General features: G+C 39.5%; 1 protein-coding gene across 5 annotated transcripts in view; it reads left to right on the top strand.

Annotated features, from left to right (window-relative positions):
- Nucleotides 1-18,889, top strand: part of TAF3 (TATA-box binding protein associated factor 3) — a 179,217-nt gene that overhangs the window by 119,921 nt on the left and 40,407 nt on the right. For 3 of the 5 annotated variants that reach the window (XR_002804919.2, XR_002804918.2, XM_003364333.5), the window contains exon 3: nucleotides 10,611-12,427. Coding sequence is in view for 2 of the 5 variants with exons in the window: in XM_003364333.5 (XP_003364381.2) it covers nucleotides 10,611-12,427 (1,817 nt within the window). In the remaining 3 variants the exon portion in view is untranslated. Of the gene's footprint in view, nucleotides 1-10,610; nucleotides 12,483-18,889 lie in introns of all 5 variants that reach the window. The other 2 variants (XR_011433856.1, XM_070254839.1) reach the window with 2 other exon arrangements.

Here is an 18,889-nt window from a genome sequence, read left to right as displayed (position 1 = left end):
ACAAATCCACTGTACATGTATATGTGAATACATCATTAACATGTTGCTGTGTAGCAAGCTACCTCAAAATTTAGGGGCTTAAAACAGCACCTGTTTGTTAGTTCACAATTCTGAGTTGGCATCATTTTGAGTTGGCTCAGCGTGCACGTCTTTTTCTGGATATGGCTGGGCTCGGTTGTACATTTGCAATCAGCTGGTGACGGATGGCCTCACTCATATGTCTGACGATTTGTGTGGGGCTCTGAGCCAGGCACTTTCCATCCTCCAGCAGCAGGCTAACCCGGGCTCCTTCATGTGGGGTTGATTGCAAGTTTCCCAAGAGCAGCAAAAGGGCAAGCCCCAGGACGCATGTGGTTTGCAAGCCTCTGCTTATGTCACTTTTGTCGACTCTGACCCATTGGCCAAAGCAAGTTGCGTAGCCACCCAAATCAAACAGGCACCACCTCTGGATGAGTAGCCCATCGAAAGGGCATAGATGCAGGGAAGGGAAGAATTTATCTTCTTTTTTTACACTCTAATTCATTTATTAAGCACTTTGCTGGATTCTTTACATACTTTATCTCACTATTACTCAAAAGCCAAAGAGATAGTACTTTCTACTAGCCGAAATTGATGTAAAAGGAAATTGAAGTTCAGAAAGATTAAGCAACCACATAGCCAATAATTGGCAACGGCACATCACACATCTCTGTGTGATTGCAGGTTTTATTCCTTCTCTGCTATTTTGCCTTCTGTTAGATGAATGGCTAATTTCCCTAATTTCTCTAGTTCTGGGGAGAGAAAAATAGCAATAAGATTAGTTCATCAGTACAGGAAAGAAACAACTGCCATTGTCTGTCTTAGAGAAGAAACTGTATCCTATATGCAGTCTTACTCTTGTTGTAAGTTTGAGAAAATCATAGTCGTCGTGATTTGTGAATGTGGGGGGCTTGATTATGAATTTGATTTGTACGGAGGGCTTACAACCTGGATATGGAATCTTAGTTGTAATGGAGTTTATTCTGAAAGACTTAAAGGAAGATGATTAAAATATTAGCGATATCGACATTGTCTGAAGAGATCTCCTTGTATTTATTTCTTTTAAAAAAAATCCACAGTATTACCATAGCAAGGCCCTATTATGCTATTGTAATCATAGTTGAACCGAGAAGGGTGATTAACGATAGCAATTTATTGTATCTGAGGAGGAGAGAAAATAGGAGATGTTGTCGTTATCATAAATCATATCATAAATAACCAAAAAGGAGCCCTCAGAATGCTCGTGTGGTGTCAGCAGCCGGCCCTTTCAGGCACGCTAGCCCAGGGTGTAGCCATAGAAACCCCAAAGTCATATTGTTATCTTCGTCTTGCTGCAGTTATGTGATACAACAGTATTAACATATAGATTAGGCCATTTATAATACTAGGTGTCATTTCAGGTTGCCTTGCTTATATAGCACTTTAGGTTTTTATTGTGCAGAATGTTAGTGAAATAGTGCTTTTTTACAGTTCAGTGTGTATGTAGGTATTTATAACGCATCATCTTCACTCTGCTGTTAATTTATTGTGTTATTGATTGGTTGTACTGTATGAATTGTCATTGCCTAATTGTCTTGTCTTTGTTAGTAATTTCATTTTTTTAAGTAAATAGGTTTATTTAAAAAATACCTATCCACTTACATATGTTGAGGTGTGTTTTTTCTGTTACATTATAGACAGGAAAATTTTAAAAATATTTTATGAGGGGACATAGATGGGATTAAAAAAATTTCTTCAGCTTCATTAGAACTAAAAAATAAAATGTTGAAAGGGGTTATCCTTGTATTGCTACTCTTGGTCTCTTTCCCAGGCATCCCGTGTCTGCCTGTCATTTTCCAACTGCCCCAGACTCCTCCCCTCAGTGGCAGCCCGCCCAGCCTTACCCTCCTGCCAGGCTTCTGTGTTCCAAACCCTTTTAATCCTCAGCGTTCCATCAAATTATTTTACTTATGTTCCATTTTCTCAGAGTCTCCTCACCTCAAGAAGCAGGATAGAATTGTTCATTTGCTGGCTTTACAGTCTTAAAAATATTTTGGCACAGCATTTTAGAGATATTGCCTTTATCCAAGACATAAATCAAGTGGTCAGAATGCCAAGCACTGTTGCATGTGGTCACTGAGATATTTAGGGACAGAAATAGTTCTGTCCTGCCCTTTAGATCGTCCAACATGCCTGGTCAACTATGTGTAGAGGTGGCCCTAATAATAAAGATCTTCATCCCTTAGAAGTGGGAGGTCAGTTGTCAATACTTTTACTTTGCAGATGAGAATCCTTAGGTTTGGGAAAGTAAATGGGCTGTGCTAGGTTGAATCATGGTACTGGTACAGATCCCAGATGTAGTTTCAGTCCAACCCCCTTTCTAGTCGACATTGGGACTTCTGTCCTCATATCCGTGGATGTGGCTACATATGTACCTTGTGCCAGTCCCTGCCACAGCACTTGAACTGATGACCACAAAATGTAGTTGATTCTTAAGGATAGGAAATCATGTCTTATTCAACTTTATATTCCTAGGATCTAACATAGTGCTTGCCGCAGTAGTATTCAGAAGGCACTTAATAGATGAATGAATGAATGAGTGAGGAGTGAATGAATATTAGTAGTGTTACATTACTTCAAGGAACTGGTTACAATAAATATACCTAATATCCAGACAAAGAGAAAGGTGTTTCTTGAAAAAATATGTATTTTAAATGAATCCTTTCATACTTGTTAGTAAAAGAGGTCTCTTTATAAAAACAGTGGGATGCATAAACTAATAGGAAAATAGGGAAATTTGTGTCCTCATTGCTGGAAATTAATTTCTGCTTGTATCTCTCCAAGGAAACTCAGAAGACATCTACTTTTAAATACATTCAATTTCTGGTGAAATATATGCAGATAGCGTTTTATTGTCCCTGTATTTACAGTTTAGAAGCACAAGTATATTTTCTGCTTAGTTTGAGATCATGCCACTGAATTGTAAAGTGGCATGCATCTGTGTAGTTAATGAGATAAAAAGCTTTCATGCCATATGCAAACAATTTCCTTTTTTTTCCCTAATGTCCATGGGCTTTTTAGATTATAGTGTTTCTTTAAAGGTATTTACTATTCTAGTTAAAAAGATATTTTGTACTAAGTCAATATTTATAGTAGCTTAGAATTAACTCCTAAAAAATCCTTTTGGTGTGTTCAGACCTTATTGCCTTGTTTTGTTTTTGTCGGAGAAGTTTGGGAAAGAGGCATGTTTTTCTCATTACTCCTCTGGGGAATGTAGTGAGTATGGAGTATTTATTTGTGTCGTTAAGGAAGGAGAATTGGAATGGAGTTGGCAGCGTTGCCCCACCCTGACCTTGGCCCATCAACATTTGCGAAGTCTTTAAAAGATGGACGTTAACTTGGATCCATTTTATTTATTATATGTAATTAAAAGAGAATTTGGCAATTGTTCATACAGTCACATACTGAAGGAAAATGTTAATTTGGTGACTATGGGTGAAGGGTATTCATGAGTTCTTTGTAATATTCTGTCAACTTTTGTATAAGTTTGAAATTATTTCAAGTTAAAAAATTTAAAAAATAATTTTACAACCAACTGCTGACTTGGAACCATTGATTGTTTAAATGAGAAGATGCCTTAGAGATCACCTCTGTCTCCCTCCTTTCCCTTATGGTAAGATATTCTCCTACCAATGAAGCATCTGTTCTGAATTGTATTTCTGTGGTGATAAGTTTGTGCTGAGTCATTCACATTTTTTTCCATCATTTCTCTTTTTTGACAACTGAGAAAGCATACTGTGTATGTAACACATTTGGCAGAATGAAAAGTTACCTCTTAATGTGGCAGGTTTTTCCTTAGATTGAATTATAACATTCACATTTTAGTGAATTTATATGAAGAATAAGGTTGTTGATAGTGGACATGAATCTTTTTACCAGTAAGTTAACATTTTTTTGCAAATAGAGGCTCCTACGCCTGGTTTAAGTGTGGTTCTTCATGGCTTTTCTCATTGTTAGTGTCCTCTTTTTCCTCCTGGAAGCGCAGTAGTTATATCATAATTTATGGCAGTGCTAATGATCAGTTTATAACAAATATCATAATTTTGAATAAATTCTCAGGCAAAAGAAAAGATAAATCAAAACTCTTATCACTGTTAACTTGAGCCAAATTTTGACATAAGCAGAAAAGCAAACATTGGTTTTGTAAATAATTCTTTACTATACCTTTAGCAGCATAAGCATTAACAGTTATCCAGAACCAGCTTCCCTTACTAAAACGTCTGTTCTCCTTAACGAGTCTCCCCACGGCTCTAGATGGCTCGTTGCAGGATGGAGTTATGAGGGCCGATGCTGAGGTGATACCCACTTGACCTGTAGATGCTAACTCTGGACTGATGCTGTTGTTATATGGTGTTAGAGAGATTATAGTGAGGGGAGTTGATTTTTTAATCTTCTCAAAAAGGATTGCAAGGCTGACTTTACACTGTATATCTCTGTTATTGACCTGTATTATTACTTAGTAATTTGAGTACTTATTGAACTCTAATTAGCAATTAATTTTCACTATACTCACAAGTTCAGTGATGACTAATGTCCTGCATCTTCTGGATCAAGGAAATAAAGTACTAAGAACTTGAGAAACTTGTTTAACATCTCACAACTAATAGTCTTCCTTAAACTAGTTTTTCCCCCCATATTTGTTTGTCATGTCGATACAGGAGATTCCTTTCGTCCACTTTCAAAATACTGAAACAGTAGAAAATGAGTTTTTAGTTCTCTGGAAATCTTTAAAATCTTTAAAATACTTGTCATATCATATAGCATTTCCCTTTTGACTTTGGAACACAGCTTTTCTTCTTATGTCTATATTTGTGTTAAATTAGAAAGAGCTTGTGATCCAAGATTTTGTTACTATTTTTATGCATTTATGTAATAATATATCAAAAGATCTCAAGTATCTTGTAATATTAAATTTCTGTTAACCAAATTATATGCTATTTTATAGTAAAACTGTTTCCATGGATGAGTATAGGAAAATGCTAAAACACTTTTAAGATATTTTACAGGTTATTGGTAAATGATGCTTATTATACACATAGACACAAAGAATACTTTATTGCCATTCATCTATTATCAAACTGAAATTAACCTTCAGGTGGGAGTTTGGGTGGTAGTAAAGGATAAACCATTCAATAGCCATCATATATTTATCTTATTCCAAACTCTTAGAACACAGAATTAAGTTATTCATGTAATAAAAAACCAGAAGCTCATTTTGCATAATCATCAATTAAGTCTGTGTTTGAGCAAGCATAAGCTCAATCAACTGTATTCATTTATTTGAATTTTGTAATGTTTTAAAAATAAAATATATTCACTCAAGTGGGAAACTTTCATACCGGGAGAGTGGATTCATATGCGTGGTACATTTTTACAGCAGTGAAAACCAATGAATTCCAGGTGCCTGCATCAGCACAGGCGAATCTCAGAAACACATGTTGGGTGAGAAAGCTAAAGAACGTTGTAGTGTGATACAACTTATATAAAGTTCAAAAACAAGCCAACTACATAGAAATGTGGTAAAACGTTACAGGAAACAAGGGAATAGAAGGTATAAAAATCAAGATGGGCGATGGCAATGGGAGTGGAGAAAGCGGAGGCTTATCGGAAAGGAGCCAAGGGGGTTCAGTGATATTGCTGATGCTCTGTTTCTGCAGTTGGGTGGTGGTTTCACAGGTGTTCATTCGTTGTTATGCTTTATGCCTTATATATGCATTGCTGTATTCTCTGGTGTGTATCAGGTAATTTCTGATTCAGAAAATATCTTCACACTTTTCCTGTTCTTATTGAAGTTTAAGGCTTTCTCTTCCAGAAAAATTCTCTTTTCATTTTGATTAATTTTGATGCTGCAGTTGAAGCTTTCTTATAAAATCTTTAAACATAAAAAAAATTGTAAATTAAACTAATAAAAACAAGAAACATTTGTATTTTAAATATTCCTAAAATCAGCACTTCTAGTAGTTTAGTTTTTTTTTTTTTTTTAAAGATTTTATTATTTCCTTTTTCTCCCCAAAGCCCCCCGGTACATAGTTGTATATTCTTCGTTGTGGGTTCTTCTAGTTGTGGCATGTGGGACGCTGACTCAGCGTGGTCTGATGAGCAGTGCCATGTCCACGCCCAGGATTCGAACCAACGAAACACTGGGCTGCCTGCAGCGGAGCGCGCAAACTTAACCACTCGGCCACGGGGCCAGCCCCTTTAGTAGTTTAGTTTTATAATTCATTTATATTCCTCTAAACAATGTAAAGCTTCTAGATGCATACAGGTTAGCAGCCAGGACTTGAAATAAACAAAAAATGAAAATAAACAATAAAAATAAAGTAACAAAAACAAATAACCCCCTTATATCTTGTGGAGACCCACTTTGAATCAAGCTTTATGTTGATTTATTTTTTACTTAAACATAAACAACTATCATTCATTTTTTTGATATTTTTCTGAGGTGCTTGAGCTCCAAATTCCAAACAAATGTATCTGTTTTCCAAAGGATTTGCAGGAAAGTAGTACAGTTTTTCATAACCCAACCTGACGTATTTCCTTCGGTTCCAATGCCTGTCTGGCAGTCATCTTGTCAGTTCCAATTTGATAGAATTGCACACGAGCAAAATGTGTCTTAAATACACTGTATAGAAAACCCAAATTTTCAAGTTGTTCTAGCTATAAAAGAGGCCTTGTAACTGTCTTACTTTTGGTCCTGGGAGCCCCCTTTGTGGGGACTGCTTACGTTAGAGCAATCCTCTGCCCTCCCAGTATGTCCACCTAGGGCCCCGGGGACTCCCTCTCTCACGGCCCATCTGGATCCAGATTAGCCTCCAGAGTGAAAAGAACAAGGCACACTAAAACGTGTTCTGGAGGCTGGTGATGCTGCCCAGGCTAAACCTGTCTCTGCTTTGGCATCATTAGGATTTATGAACCCCTGTGGGGTAAGAGGAGGTTCTTTGGAATTTAGAAATATAGCACTAGTCAGTGTTCCAAACCTTTTCATTCATTCACTTGGAGAATATCCTAAAGCTGTCTTCTTTCTGATTTTTTCGTATGTTTGCCTGTTAGCAGTTGAGCAGATTTGAAGTCTGTCTTGTCATTCTAATAAACATGAGGATGGAAGGAAGTGTTCAAATTATCTGAATAGGGTCGGTCTAGGACAGGAGTCAGAAAACCTCTGTAAAGGGCCGGATAATAAACACTCTAGACTTTCTTTGTTGCTTATGTAATCAGGATACAGTAGAGCCGGAGGGAGGATGGCCATTTCTAGCTGCTAAGAAAAAGCGTCACAGAAGAGAGAACATTTGATTGGCGTCTGAGAAGAGCTAGTCACCCAAGAGTCAGGAGGGCCGAGGACTGCAGGCCACGGGAGTTAGTTGCACACGCCGAGGTGCAGAAGGGAGACGGAGCGCCGTGTGCTGGAGGAACCACAGAGAAGTCTGCGAGGCTGGAATGGGTGGAGTGCTCGGGGGCTCACGGGAAGGTGAGCTTAATCACTGAGCTCGATGACGGAGCGCCGTGTGCTGGAGGAACCACAGAGAAGTCTGCGAGGCTGGAATGGGTGGAGTGCTCGGGGGCTCACGGGAAGGTGAGCTTAATCACTGAGCTCGATGACGGAGCGCCCTGCAGGTCATGCCGGGGAAGTTAGACGGTTAGATTTTACAGTAGTGATCTTTGATAGTTTTTGTGGAAGCTCAGCATGGAAAACAGATAAACTTAGAGGTTTATTCCATTGAATAGAGAATAGGGGACCCAGTCTCTACTGTGCAGTGCCTCAAAAGGGGTTCCACAAAACCCTCAGGCTCCAGGGAGCACCTTTTGCAAACCAGTGCTGCAGGGACCAACGAAAGGGTTTTAAGATGGGGAGTCACACACTCAGATTTGTGTTTTCAGAAGATCACTGTGGGCAGTGGTAAAAATGGTTGTGAAGTAGATGGGACTGGAGGCAGAGAGAATAGTTAGAAGGCTGTTGCAGTGCTACAGAGAAGGGGCGCCGAGGATTTGAACTACAGTAGCATTGGGGAAAGCACGTTAAAGGAGGTACAGAAGAAAACGGACAATTCAGATGTGGAGGAAGAGGGGAAAGAAGTAGTCTGGAATGGTTTCTGACTTGGGTAACTGGATGGATGATGGTGTCCTTCTCAAGTAATGGTAGCAAGAAGTGTGTCTCGAATTTGCCTTGTCCTTTCTAGTTTTCACAGTGCTTTCATATACATTACATCATTCGTTCCCTGTTCACCCCGTAAAGCTCTTATGGAGTGACTTCTGCCGTGAGCCTTCGTTCTCCTTGACCTCTTAAGCATTTGACCTTGTTCACTAGTCCTCCTCTTGAAAACTCGTTGTCCCTTGATCTCTTTGACATCTCCTCATTCCCCCATGTATTTCTTTAAATCTTCTTCCTCTTATCTTTATATGTAGATTTCCTCAGAATATCTGAACTTGACTACCCCTTATTTCTCCCTTGCTAACATTATCCATTATTGTGATTTCATTTATCTCCACAAAGATCTCTCTCTCACAGACTCTGTCCTGGTTTCTGAATTTTAGTATATTTTCAGCTCCCTGCCACACATCACTAACTATTCCTCAAACTCTGTGTCTTGGGATTGAGCTAATAAATAATCATCTTCCTTCTCTGTTTCTTTATTTCCTATTTCTGTTAATGACTTCATTTGTCACTCACCAGGCTCAAAGCCTTGAAATTGTGTTTGAATCCTCCCTCTGCTCTTATACCTAACCATTTATCAATTTCTACTCATTCTGTCTTCAAAATATCGTCTACCTCTGCCGCTTCCTGTTTGTTACCACTGTTCCAGTTCAGACCCTTACTGTCGCTTACCTATGTCATTTCCGTAACGCCTACTTTGTCACCTCTTCATTAGTATCATTACCTGCTGTTTATCCTATGTGTTTTTGCCAGAATAATTATGCTAACATATACCCCAGTCATTTTTCTCTCTTGGCTAAAAGTCTTCAGTAATTCCAAACTAAGTTGAATAAAGATCATGTTTGTTTTTCTGGAATTCAAAACTTCTAAAGTCTGAGTATTGATGGAACACAATGCAGTCTATATAGAGACTGAAATATAATAATGTACACCTGAAATTTACACAATGTTAAAAGTCAACATGACCTCAATAAAATTTTTTTAAAAAAAACCTTCTAGGGGGGCTGGCCCCGTGGCCGAGCAGTTAAGTTCACGCGCTCTGCTGCAGGCGGCCCAGTGTTTCGTTGGTTCGAATCCTGGGCGCGGACATGGAACTGCTCGTCAGACCATGCTGAGGCGGCGTCCCACATGCCACAACTAGAAGGACCCACAACAAAGAATATACAACTATGTACCGGGGGGCTTTGGGGAGAAAAAGGAAAAAATAAAATCTTTAAAAAAAAAAAAAAAACCTTCTAGGATCTGGATGCACCCTGAGTAAGCTTACTTTCTACTATTCCCCATCTTGCACCTACTTCCCAGGCAAATTATTCCCTGGTTCTTCCACACTTCCGTTGTTCCATCTCCGTCTTTTTGTCATCTGCTCCTTCACCCTGCACTTTACTACTCCCCGTCTCCAGATAGCCAAAATGCAGCTTCGTCAGCGAGTCTTCTCCAGATCGCTGGCATCGCGGTCATCTCTTTCTCCTTGGAACTGCTGTAGCACTTCGTCTTTATTGAGACCCTACTCACTTTCTATGTGCCAGACACTTACACTGTGTCCCCTGCTGAACTGTAAGCTCTTTTAGGTTGTGATTTATGCCAGAAGCTCTTTCAGCCCTTATCATTGTGCATTATGCATGGTATATGCTTAGTTAATATGTGTAGAAAGAAATAATCTGATCTTACAGCAACTCAGTCAAGTAGGCAGGGCAAGTAACATTAGCCCCTTTTGAAAGGTCATGAAGCAGGCTCAGAGAGGTTAAGAGACTGCCTAAGGCCTTTTGCTCTGTAGTGCCAGAACACTAACTGCAACGCCATCTTTCTTATGCCACAGCCGGCGGGTGTTCCATTGCACCATACCGCCTCTCAAAGTGGCCGACATCAAGCAAGCAAAATAGAAGACACAGGTAGTATGCGAATTATGTCTGGGTCCGAGGCTTGCATTTTCCAAACTCCAAGAATTAGAATTTGTTATAAAAGTCCTAAAAAATGTATGCCTTTCTGTCATTTCTGAGGATAGTAGTCACATAATAACTCATCTCTTGATTTTTAGAGAGATGTGTGTGTGTGCGTGTACATAAGAGGAAAAGGGAAAGAGAAAGACAGTATTTAGTCAGGTTAGGAAAAGAATTAATTAAGGAAGCAGAAGACAAAGGGGAAAAACTTAGCCAACTCCAGATCCTAAAAGTGGGGCCAAACCCCTTAAAAGGAGAACAGTCGGCTTATTTATGTGCTGTCACTGATTGCTACTCTTCAAAGAAGGACGGTGCACCTTTGGAAGATCAGTGAACACTTACCGCTCTACTTTCTAAACACTGTCAAGAATTTCATTTCTTTCCTAGAAATCATGTTTGAAGTATTGGTTTTATTTGTCAGATTTTTTTTATATTCCAGTAACGCTTCTTTTTTCTTCTTTTACCAGAAGAAGAAGAAGAGCAGGTGCCCACTGATGGCGGTACATCAGCAGAAGCCATGCAGGTTCCCTTGGAGGAAGACGATGAACTGGAGGAGGAGGAAATTATTAATGATGAGAATTTCTTGGGTAAGAGACCATTGGATAGTCCTGAAGCTGAAGAAATGCCTGCCATGAAGCGACCACGACTATTAAGCACCAAAGGGGACACCCTGGACATAGTATTATTGGAAGCTCGAGAACCACTCAGCTCAATCAATACCCAAAAGATTCCACCAATGCTTTCTCCAGTGCATGTACAGGACAATACAGACCTAGCACCTCCGTCGCCAGAGCCACCAATGTTAGCTCCGGTTGCAAAATCGCAAATGCCAACTGCAAAACCATTAGAAACAAAGTCATTTACACCTAAAACAAAGACTAAAACTAGTTCTCCAGGACAGAAGATTAAGTCACCTAAATCTACTCAGTCACCAGCAATGGTCGGAAGTCCTATTCGGTCACCAAAAACTATATCCAAAGAAAAGAAATCTCCTGGACGTTCTAAAAGCCCTAAAAGCCCCAAGAGCCCCAAGGTTATGACTCATGTTCCCCAAGCACCTGTCAGACCTGAAACCCCAAACAGGACTCCTTTAGCTACAGTGAGTGAAAAAATCAGTAAAGAGGCCATTCAGGTAAAACAAATACAAACACCCCCTGATGCTGGGAAGCTGAACAATGAGAATCAGCCGAAAAAGGCTGTCGTGACCGATAAAACAATTGATGACTCTATTGATGCTGTGATCGCACGAGCTTGTGCTGAACGAGAGCCAGATCCTTTCGAATTTTCTTCTGGATCAGAATCCGAAGGCGACATTTTTACCAGCCCTAAGAGAATTTCAGGTTCAGAATGTACTACTCCCAAAGCGTCCACTTCCGCAAACAATTTCACCAAGTCAGGCTCCACTCCGCTGCCTCATTCAGGCGGAACTTCAAGTTCTGATAATTCATGGACCATGGATGCCTCCATTGATGAGGTTGTACGTAAAGCAAAACTGGGAACACCTTCAAATATGCCTCCCAACTTTCCTTATATCTCTTCTCCTTCAGTTTCTCCTCCCACTCCCGAGCCTCTGCACAAGGTGTATGAGGAGAAAACCAAACTGCCTTCATCAGTGGAAGTCAAAAAGAAGTTGAAAAAGGAACTGAAGACTAAAATGAAAAAGAAAGAGAAGCAGCGCGATAAGGAGAGGGAAAGAGACAAAAGCAAGGACAAAAACAGAGAGAAGGATAAAGTGAAAGAGAAGGAGAAAGAGAAGGAAACCAAGCATCCGTGGAAGGAGTTTCTCAAAGATGAGGAGTCAGATCCCTATACATTTAAAATAAAAGAATTTGAAGATGTTGATCCAAAAGTAAGGTTGAAAGATGGAATTGTGAGAAAGGAGAAAGAGAAGCATAAGGACAAGAAGAAAGATAGAGAAAAGGGCAAAAAAGATAAAGATAAGAGAGACAAAGACAAAGTTAAAGATAAAGGTCGAGAAGAGAAGATGAAGGTGGCACCAGCCCCACTGGTGTTGCCGCCAAAGGACATGGCGCTGCCCTTGTTTAGCCCCGCCGCGGCCGTGAGGATGCCTGCCATGCTGCCCTCTCTGTCACCCATGCTCCCCGAAAAACTGTTTGAAGAGAAAGACAAACCGAAGGAGAAAGAGAGGAAAAAGGACAAAAAGGAGAAGAAGAAAAAGAAAGAGAAAGAGAAGGAAAAGGAGAAGAAAGAGAAGGAAAGGGAGAAGGAGAAAAGAGAGAGAGAGAAGAGAGAGAAAGAAAAGGAGAAACACAAGCATGAAAAAGTAAGAGTTTATCCTTTTCGGCACTATCTGAACAAAGTCCTATTGAAAAATACAGGTAAACAAAGCCAGCAATTCTATCTGTATTTTGGATGTAAATCACCCATAACTTAATGGGAAATATGTTTGTAATGTGGTTACAAAATTTAATTTTAATTCTAAAACCCATAAACCTATAATCAAGCCCCCTCTACAGTGGAAAATGTTAAAAATTCATAGGCTAAGAGGAATCTAATCACAGACCCTAAGCTCTCTATTAACCATATTAATTTCTGGCAGTTTAAAAAAATCTGTAATCTTAAACTGTGAATAAGATTTTTGTAATTATCAAGTCTACTACACACTATTTTGTAGCCAATATTAGATAGCAAAAAAGGGCAACATCCATTTTTCTAAGAGCATGCAAGAGCATGGCGTGCCTTTAAGAGGATGGCCAGCCCCGTGGAGTCCTTCCGTACTGACTCGGTTTTCTTTCTGGTGAACCATTTTGCAAGTGTTTAGGGTTATGGCTGTCTACTACTTTCTGTAGCGTCTCTTACCCTTGTGTTTTCTGCTTTAATAAGATAGGACATGTTTCTGAGTATCTAGGCTGATCTGGCAGCCTTGTTGGTGGGCAGAAAATCATTCCAAGTATTTTACGACGTAAGCAAATTAGCATGCCATCAGTTCAGCCAAAGAAACTGACAGATAGCCCGCAGTTTTGTAGAAACAGGGCCCTCAATCCTTTGGGCACAGGACGTGACCTCTGCTTTAATGGCTTTGCTCTTCAGTCCATGGTTCTTTGGGTTACGGTGGTTGACTGGTTGATCTGAAAATTTCTTTTAAACTTTCTTAAAAAGTGTCAAAGTATTCAGGGTGCTGTACATACAGATCCTCAGCACTCCTTGCTCTGCCCTCCAGGAGCAGTCCTCTTTGAGGCTGGCTACAAAATACTACCCCGTAATTTTTGCACATAGTAAACTATGATGCCTCTGACCTACAGCAGCTTGTTACCAATACTTTTGCAATATTTTTAATTTCAAACGTACGTAGAAAAGTTAATTTAACTGACAAGCAGTGTTGACAATGCTCACATTTTTCTGCCTAACTTTATTCTTTCTCTGTCCCCTTGGCTGTTCTAAAATATAAAGAAGTAGAATGAAAATTCTGATATTAATAACTGAACATCAGCAAATTAAGAAGACACAGAAATCCAACTCTTATTTCCATTTAAAAACATTTTATCATTATGTGATTTTTATGTGGTACCTGGCACTTGCACATACCTTGTTTTCTCCTCCTAACACACCTGTGACATAGGTCCAGTAGGTATTGTTATCACCATTTATGGATGAGAAACTGAGCCTGAGAGAGTGACTTGTCCAAGATCGAGGTCACATACCCAACAGAGTCATGTCCACACAGACACACTTCGCGTTTGGAATGTGTACTGCTGGAGACCTGCCTGGCAGCAGTTAGTCGCTTATCCATCGTGTACCTCATCACTTGGCAGCGGAGCCCTCAGCACATCAGAGTCCTGTTGCTTTCATCACCTTCTTAACTGTGGAAGGTCACTGGTGTTGTTTCAACAGCCATTATGAATTTGGATAAAGCCCATCAGATTAGATTTGTATCAGCAGTCCATGCCTTTCCTCCATATCTACCTGACTTTGGGGAAGAGAAGTCCCTCAGACTACCTTGGTTGGAGGAAAAGGCTCAGCTACAAGTTGCACAGATTGTGCCTACAGAAAAGAAGTTTTTGTATCAGTTTTGATGGGTTATGAGCCAGATAAATGACAAAAGATAAACATTTATAAAAGTCAGCTATCTTATAAAGTCTTTAAAAATAATAAACGGGCTGGTCTGGTGGCATAGTGGTTAAATTCATGTGCTCCCCTTGGGCGGCCTGCTGTCTGCAGGTTCATATCCCAGGCACGGATCTAGTGCTGCTCATCGAGCCATGCTGTGCCAGCATCCCACATAAAATAGAGGAAGATTGGCACAGACATTAGCTCAGTGACAATCTTCCTCAAGCATAAAGAAGAAGATTGGCAACAGCTGTTAGCTCAGGGCCAATCTTCCTCACCAAAAAAAAAATAATGAACAGTATTGTCTCTAAAGTTAAACCTGAGTTCAAATCCTGACTTTTTTAGCTATGTGAAAGTGGGCGAGTTACTTTTGTGAGGATTAAATGAGATAGCAGCTGAGACATTTAGTACTGTGTCTGACACATAAGTAAATGCTCAGTAAATGGAGATGCTGCTTATGGAGGTGGTGAGTGTTATTGTTCCATTTTGAATTAACCCATAAAATGTAGAAACCTGGATAGTTCATTGGACCATACTAGCCAACTTATGTGTGACAGGTTGAGTCAGCTATGGGTACAGTGTTAAAAAATAATTTCTGCTTCCTTGACCTTCTTTTAAATTTTAGCCCTTTATGCAGCTAGGAAAGGATGAAAACTAGTGCAACCCATGGAAACGCCATTGACAAAGAGTGGAAATTGAGATATTAACTTAAACATTGACTTCTTTTTCAACCCCACTTCATCCCCACCAAGTATTAAATCATATGAGTAAATGCAAGTACACCTCAAGTTGGATTACATATGATCTAAGAATTCTTTTACATGTCCACAGAAGAAAGGCAGCAAGGGTAAATCAAACTCAGGCATATCTAAGCTGCCCCAAGAAAATGTCTTTTGTCAAAAGAACGAGGGCCACCATCTCATTCTTCCTTCTTATCCTGACCAAGTCACAGGAGCAAGTGGACATTGACCCAGATAAGCAAGCAAGGGCGTTGTTTTAATAAAAGAAAAACATCTCCCCATTTTATTTTACCTGCCTACGAGGCTTTTACCAGCAACACCCACATTTATCTGTACAAGAACCAATAAAGATACCGTTAATTAAATGGGGATCTGCATGGTAGGTGGAAGGAGCCTTGGGCTTTGGAATCCAGCAGATCTGTGGTAAGGTCTAAGACAAGTTGTTTAGTTTCTTTAATCCTTTGGTGCTTCATCTTTAAAGTAGGGATATGATAATAACACTTTTAAAACAGCAAAACAGTAATAGTTAACATTTTTGGAGTAACTACTATATGCTAAACACTATATATCAGTTTAATTCTTTACCACGACTCTATAAGGTACATATTATAATTATTACTGTAAGATGAGAAACAGGTTTAGAGAAATTAATACACTTGCCCAAGATCACATACCTACTGAGTGATTGAACAAGAGTCACAATTTCAGCCCAGGCTGTGAGATGCCATAGTTGATGTTCTTAACCACTATATTTTCCTGCATTAAATTAGAAATGGATTAAGTGAACTAATGTATGCAAGGTGCCTGGCTCAGTGATGCACCCTCAGAAGGAAGGATTGTTTTTCATGTCGTGGTAATAATGCAAGTATGGTGGTTTATGCACAGTCTTTCAGTCCCCCTTATGGGCAATGATCCGCATTAGTCAGCGCTAAGAGTCTAGTCTTTCACCCCTTTAAAATAGAAACAAACTAGTTTTTTGTGGAAAACACATTAAGAGCGATTATGTTCAGGAGCGGCAAACATAACTATAATAGCTTTAGCAGCGATAGGCCTAACAGTACATTTCAGAGTAGTTTAACATTTTTGTTTGTATTTGTGTTGGTGTATGTACTGCATGACCTAATTTGTTAACCATGAATCTGTGGGGTTTAGATGAATGTTACAGGACTACTTTATTAAAATTTACTCTTGATATTTTAAGTGTTTTTTGGAAGGAGGACTGCTGTGAAAAACTAAAGAAGAAAGCATCTCCTTATTTATGTTAGTGGAATTGAACAGTTGTACATATAACCTTATATAGAAGATAAGCCAAAATCCATCTGTCAAACTTGGAAATAGTTTTTTTTTTAAAGATTGTCACCTGATCTAACATCTGTTGCCAATCTTCTTTTTCTTTTTTCTTTTTTCTTCTTCTCCCCAAAGCCCCACAGTACAAATTTGTATATTGTAGATCTAGGTCCTTCTGGTTGTGCTGTGTGGGACACCGCCTCAGCTTGGCTTGATGAGTGGTGCTAGGTACATGCCCAGGATCTGAACCTGTGAAACCCTGGGCCACCGAAGCAGAGTGCATGAACTTAACCACTTGGCTGCAGAGCCGGCCCCTGGAAATAGTTTTTATGCTCTTATTTGAATGATCTGAAATGTTACAGTAGAGTTTTACCCCAAAAATGGTGACATCACAATCTGTAGATAGATAGGCCCAGAGCAGGCCCACAAAGAACGTGGACTGTGGCGTCAGACTGACTTGGATCTGAATTCCAGCTCCCTCACTTACTAGTTATTCATCTCTCCTAACCTCTCCACCTCTCCTAACCTCCTGCTTCCTTCCCTCTCTCTCCTTGCCATTCAGTACCTGGAAGAGACAGCATCACCATAAAGTATGGTTTACCTCTGCTTAAAAACAATGGTTTCATACCTTCTCTAAGAATATTTTGGCTTAAAAGGCCTTCTCTTTGCCCTCTCATAGAAAGCACAAAGTAAAGACTAGTTTGTGTCATTTAACTGACAATCCAGAATTTTCTTACAACTAACCAATAATGTTAATCAGCCCACAGATAATTGAGATTTGCTTATAATGGAATGCTCCAAAATCTCTAAAGGATTCCCCAAATTTTCATCCTATTGATTGATTAATTTTATTTTGAGCTAACATTGGCTATTGAATGTACTAAGCCACACAGTAAATGATATTAGCAACTGCCACTTATTGAGTGCATATGAGTGCCAGACCTGGCCAGAATTTGATTAATCATCCTCCCAGCAACTCTGAGGGCTTGGTGCTGTTGCTCCTGGAAGTGGAAGAGCTGTGACTTGACCTAGGTCCGTCAGCAAGGGCTGGGTTCTTTCTTACCTAACACCTCCTTCACGGGCCTGTCCCCTCAGATGGAGGCTGATGAGAGGCATACGCATGCTTTCACACTCTGGAGTGAGGTGACATCATGATTTTAGAAAATTTTAGTCCCTGAAAAGACCTTAGAGAGCTGCTGTTCAACCGCCGTATTTTAAAGAACAGGCGGTGGACGTCCTCACAGCTTTAATGACTTTAATGTGAATGTTTCTTTAATCTATCCCCAAATCCCTTAGCTGTTTGCCCCCAAATGATCTTTCATTGAACTTAAACAGTTTGTTCTTTAGAGAAGGATAAATAGTCTTACTGGTTTGTCCCTTTAACAAAAGGTTGTCATTGTTTTCACCTCTCTCTAAAGTAATGCACTCTCATTTTCCAGTCTTTCTCATCAGCACTCGTAACTAACTAGTGAAATGAAGGGTTTTCAATAAATAAAATAGCCCAGTAAAAAGGGAGACATACTCCCTTCCTGTTTCTTATGACTGTCTGTTCCAAGAGGAAACCAGTAGCTTAATGTTTAAATGAGTATGTTTGGATCTATAGAAGTTGACCAGAGGCCATCTCCTAGTCTTCATATGGTAGACTCTGAGCGCTTGATGAAAGCGTGAGTTCTGTTTCAGTTGTCCTGGCTGCGTTCCACTTATATTGTCCACAACCATAGATCTTCTTCTGACTGTCTTTAATATTTAAATAATTTTTCAGTGTTTAGTTAAACTATTTTTCTAAATGGAAATAACGTAAAGGCCTTAATTGCCAAGAAAGACGACAAGATGGTTACCAGTCATCGTAATTCAGCATCCAAAATGTTAGGTTATCAAAATGGGCTTTTCATCAGTACTATTTCTGGGTATTTTTCTGACATATTAACATAGATGGGAATCTGAACTAGCGCTTGCTGAACTTTCTGCTACCCTATCTAGCACACATATTTGGGGGATTTTTTTTAATCAAAGAAGTTTAACATTAAAAAAATAGAAAAATAAAAACTTGGCCAGATTATATTGACAAAGCTGCCCATTACCTTTGCAGAAAGTCCCTGTCAGAAGATAAACTTTAAAGCTGGAATGCATGAAAGAGTTCCAAGATAGAATTTAAATTTAAACTGATTCTTTATAGATAAGCTTTTTAAAAATCCACCTCTTTGCTTCAAGTCAGGATTTTAAAAATAAATTTCCCCTTTAAATCTCTTGAGCGATTTTCATTTTTTGCAAGGCCGCACTGCTGGTGTCCTGGAAAAATGGAGAGTTAGAGCTTTATCAGTTGGTGCCCTGAGGTATGTGGCAAAGAAGCTAAATCCTTGAAGATTAGCAAAAAAAATGCAGCACATGGCAATAAGGGGCTTATGTGACTACTAGTATTAGTTCAGGTGAAAGACGTATTGCTTATACATAAAACTGGACAAATCCACTGACAATGTATTTTTAGTTAGCTACAAAGGAGTCTTATATTACTGGACTTTGCCTCTTTGGTGACTTGGGAAGCTTAGTAATCCACTGTAAATGCTCTCTACGCGTCCCAATTCTCAGCATCACGCTAAGTGCTGTTCTTTTATTTTAACCCCTTAACAGCTCACATCTTCCCAGATTTTGGC

The sequence above is a fragment of the Equus caballus genome, chromosome 29 (genome assembly GCF_041296265.1).
Source record: "Equus caballus isolate H_3958 breed thoroughbred chromosome 29, TB-T2T, whole genome shotgun sequence".
NCBI classification, from domain to species: Eukaryota; Metazoa; Chordata; class Mammalia; order Perissodactyla; family Equidae; genus Equus; species Equus caballus.
The sequence above is the reverse complement of the archived record's forward strand: the minus strand, read 5'-3'. Positions and strand labels throughout refer to the sequence as shown.